General features: G+C 52.5%; 1 protein-coding gene across 1 annotated transcript in view; it reads left to right on the forward strand.

Annotated features, from left to right (window-relative positions):
- The window catches only part of LOC125032696, a 69,415-nt gene extending 66,169 nt beyond the window's left edge, over positions 1-3,246 (forward strand). The window contains exon 15 of the mRNA XM_047623951.1: positions 55-3,246. Coding sequence (XP_047479907.1) covers positions 55-3,246 — 3,192 coding nt within the window. The remainder of the gene's footprint in view (positions 1-54) is intronic.
- Positions 3,247-3,741: the final 495 nt, after the last annotated feature.

Below are 3,741 nucleotides of genomic sequence, written 5' to 3' on the forward strand. Positions count from 1 at the left end.
TTCTAATTTCAGTCTCGTATTTTAATATATTTACTTTTTGAAACTCGCGTTCAGATGGCAGAGGGGGAAGGTCGAACAGACGGACATGATTCAAGCCTCTCCAGATTCCGTTACACGTCCAACCGTCCTCGATTGTTGCCGTTTCCCGTCCCGAAAGGCCGCTCCAGCGTCCTTCCCGGCAACGCTTGCAAACCTTCGGATCAAGACATCAGAAACTTCTCACTCGCCAAGAATCAACCTAACCTTCACCATTTTTTCCGGAAGAACCAGAACGGGGAAGGAGGCGGCGGCAAAGACGAGTCCGCCGCCTTCGACGCCCGCGACCACGCCACCGAGGGATTTTCCAGCGTCGAGGAGCGCGAGGCGTTCGAGGACCTCGTGAACACCTTCGGGCACGAAAACAAGGAGAACTTCCCCGGCGACTTCGACGACGACGACTTCCTCTTGGCCGAAGCGTCGATAGGAGAGCCGCGCGGGGAATACGACGAAGCTTTCAACGAACCTCTGGGAATTGAGGACGACTTTTGTGATCGGAGTCCTTCTGCGAACCTCCCTGGGAATATTTCTCAGTCCCCCCAGCACCAGAATGGAGGAGGAGCAAAAGCAGGAAGAAACTCTTCTGATTCACCTGCAACCGCCGACCAGCATCAAGTATGGAACTCAGGAATGAGTGCGGTCTTCAAGGAATCCCAGGCGCCGTCGGGTGCACAAGGCCCTCGGTTTCAAAGACCAGGTTCACAAGGCAATGCTTCTCAAAGCCCACTTGTCGGGCCTCAGGCTACTCAAGGCAATCAATTCCAGAGAAACCAATCCCAAAGACCACCTAGTACACAGGGCAGTCGATTCCAACGGCCACCATCTGCACAGGGGAATCAGGTCCAAAGACCACCTGTTGCACAACACAACCAGTTCCAGCGACCACCACAGACTGAGGGAAATCAGTTCCAGCGACCACCACACACTGTGGGCAATCAGTTCCAGCGACCACCAAGGACTTTGGGCAATCAGTTCCAGCGACCACCACAGACTGTGGGCAATCAGTTCCAGCGACCACCACAGACTGTGGGCAATCAGTTCCAGCGACCACCACACACTGTGGGTAATCAGTTCCAGCGACCACCACACACTGTGGGCAATCAGTTCCAACGACCACCACAGACTGTGGGCAGTCAGTTCCAGCGACCACCACACACTGTGGGCAGTCAGTTCCAGCGACCACCACACACTGTGGGCAGTCAGTTCCAGCGACCACCACACACTGTGGGCAGTCAGTTCCAGCGACCACCACATTCTGTGGGCAATCAGTTCCAGCGACCACCACAGACTGAGGCAAATCAGTTCCAGGGACCACCACACAATGAGGGAAATCAGTTCCAGAGACCGCCTAATGAGCAAAGCAACCAGATCCAACTACCAGGTAATCATTTCCAACAGTCTCAATGTTCACAAAACCAGTTTCAGCGACCTCCAAATACACAGGTCAGTCAGATCAAAACATCCTCAGCCCCACAAGGTTACCAGCTCCAACCAACACAGAGTACTCGGTTGCAGCGACCATCCAGTCAGTTCCTAAGAGGTCCTACTTGCCAGTTTCAAAGGCCTTCGGGTACGCAGGGGCGACCACCTACCATCCAAGGCAGCCAGGTCCAACAACCTCCATTTTTGCAGAATAATCAGTTCCAACGACCACCACGTGCACATGTTACTCAGTTCCAGGGACCTCCTAATGCACAAAACAACCAGTTGCAGCGACCACCTTGTACACAAGGAACTCAGTTCCAAGGATACCAAGGTACCCAAAATACCCAGTATCAAAGACCAGTTGAATCACACGGTAACTATTTTCATGGACCGTCGACCACGCAAGGTAGTCAGTTCCAGATTATACCTGGGACTCAAGATGACAATAAGCACCAGTTCCAGCAACAATCAGCAGGGCAGGGCAGTTGGCAAAATCAGAAAATACCTGGTGTACAAGGTACTACCTTCCAAATGCCAACTAGTGAGCCACCTGCCGTGGGATCTCAGTATGAGGGAATACAAAGCTCACATCATTATCCTTTTCAAAGAGGTGATGTTGATCGGGTGAACAATTTAATGTCAAATGAGCAAAGTAGCCATCAGCAGATGGAAAATGATGTACAAATGCCATCTAGTGGGAACCAGATTCATGCAGAGCATTTTGATTCTGTTCATCGCAACCTGTCGTTCTTAATGTCGATGGCGAATAACATGAATCAGGAGTCGGTGTACGTGGAAAATCAAGGCGAATTTCGGGGAAGTGCAAGCTATGTCGGAGCGGGAGACGCACTGCAAGATCCCAGTTATTGTTTAGATTATGCAACAGGATGCAATTCATTCTCGGGAGACTTTTACGCTTCGCCCGGCGTAATTGCGAGCGGGCCTTCCACCATGCCTTTTGAAAGGCCTGAGACTTTTCCCCCCGGAACCGGCCTCGCCCCTTTGCACGGAGCGCGGAGTCAAACATGGCCGGCGAAAAACCCCGCGAGCCGGGAATGGCGGAGCTCGAGCCAAGGCCAGCAGGCGAAGGCGATGGGCGGAAGTTTCAGCAGGAGCGACGCGGCTCGCCAGAACAAGCCCGTAGCAGGTGTCCGGCCCTTCGTGTCTGTGACGACGACCACCGCAGCCGCAGCTAAGGGGAAGGACGACCTCTTCTCTCATCTTACCAAGGAATGGGCGGAGCAGCGACACAAATTAGGAGGAGGAGGAGGGCGCGAGGGCAAGGCAGAGGACAACACAGGGAAGCACATACTCCTGACGGGGAGCGGCGGGGCCCCTCCCTCGGCGCCCAAGAAGTCCCACGAAGACTGGCGGGACCTGGAGGTGTTCCAGTGGTGTCGCCAGCAGGAGCGGCTCTCCCTGGACTCTCTGTACAAAGGAAGCGACGCCCAGGATGCCACGAAGGAGGCGCTGTCTCAGTCCTCGGAATACCAGCAGGCAGCTAATACCAGCTTTCCCACAAGCCTCCCTCCCTCAGAAGCCCTCGCCGATTATCCTGGCGCGGAGGGGAACCTTGGGTGCCCGGGGAATGCTGGGACCACGAACCTCAACGTGACTACCACGCAGAAGGTTGTGGAGGGCGGCACAGGCGGGCGTGTGGGCGTGACGCTGTCAAACGTGGGCGGCGTGCAGCAGAACATCAATATTAATTTGTCAAACTTTGTGGACAGCGGAGTTAGCAGTCAGACAAGCAAGGGAGTCTCCAGCGCCCAGAAACAGGTATGACCGTGAATGACAGCGTATATTACAACTCATGATGCGGTGGACAGTGATTCACTCGCTTAGGGTAGGTTAGTGACACTATCTCATTATTGCGGAAAGTGAATCACACCCAGTCGATGATAGTTTTAATGAAATTAGATTTGAGTGATAACTGTACTTGTTGGGGACGATCAGGTAGACCTTGCCCCTTGGGATATCAGGTAGACCTTGCCCCTTGTCACGGTCGACGACGTTAAAGCATTTAGTATCCGTAGCTATTAATATGTGTGTGTATGTGTGTATACTCTCTCTCTCTCTCTCACACACACACACACACACACACACACACACACACACACACACACACACACACACACACACACACACACACACACACACACACATACGTGATATTAGTAATGATGATAACGATAATGATATTAGTAATGATGATAACGATAATGATATTAGTAATGATGATAACGATAATGATATTAGTAATGATGATAACGATAATGA

The sequence above is a fragment of the Penaeus chinensis genome, chromosome 15, assembly GCF_019202785.1.
Source record: "Penaeus chinensis breed Huanghai No. 1 chromosome 15, ASM1920278v2, whole genome shotgun sequence".
Taxonomy (NCBI): domain Eukaryota; kingdom Metazoa; phylum Arthropoda; class Malacostraca; order Decapoda; family Penaeidae; genus Penaeus; species Penaeus chinensis.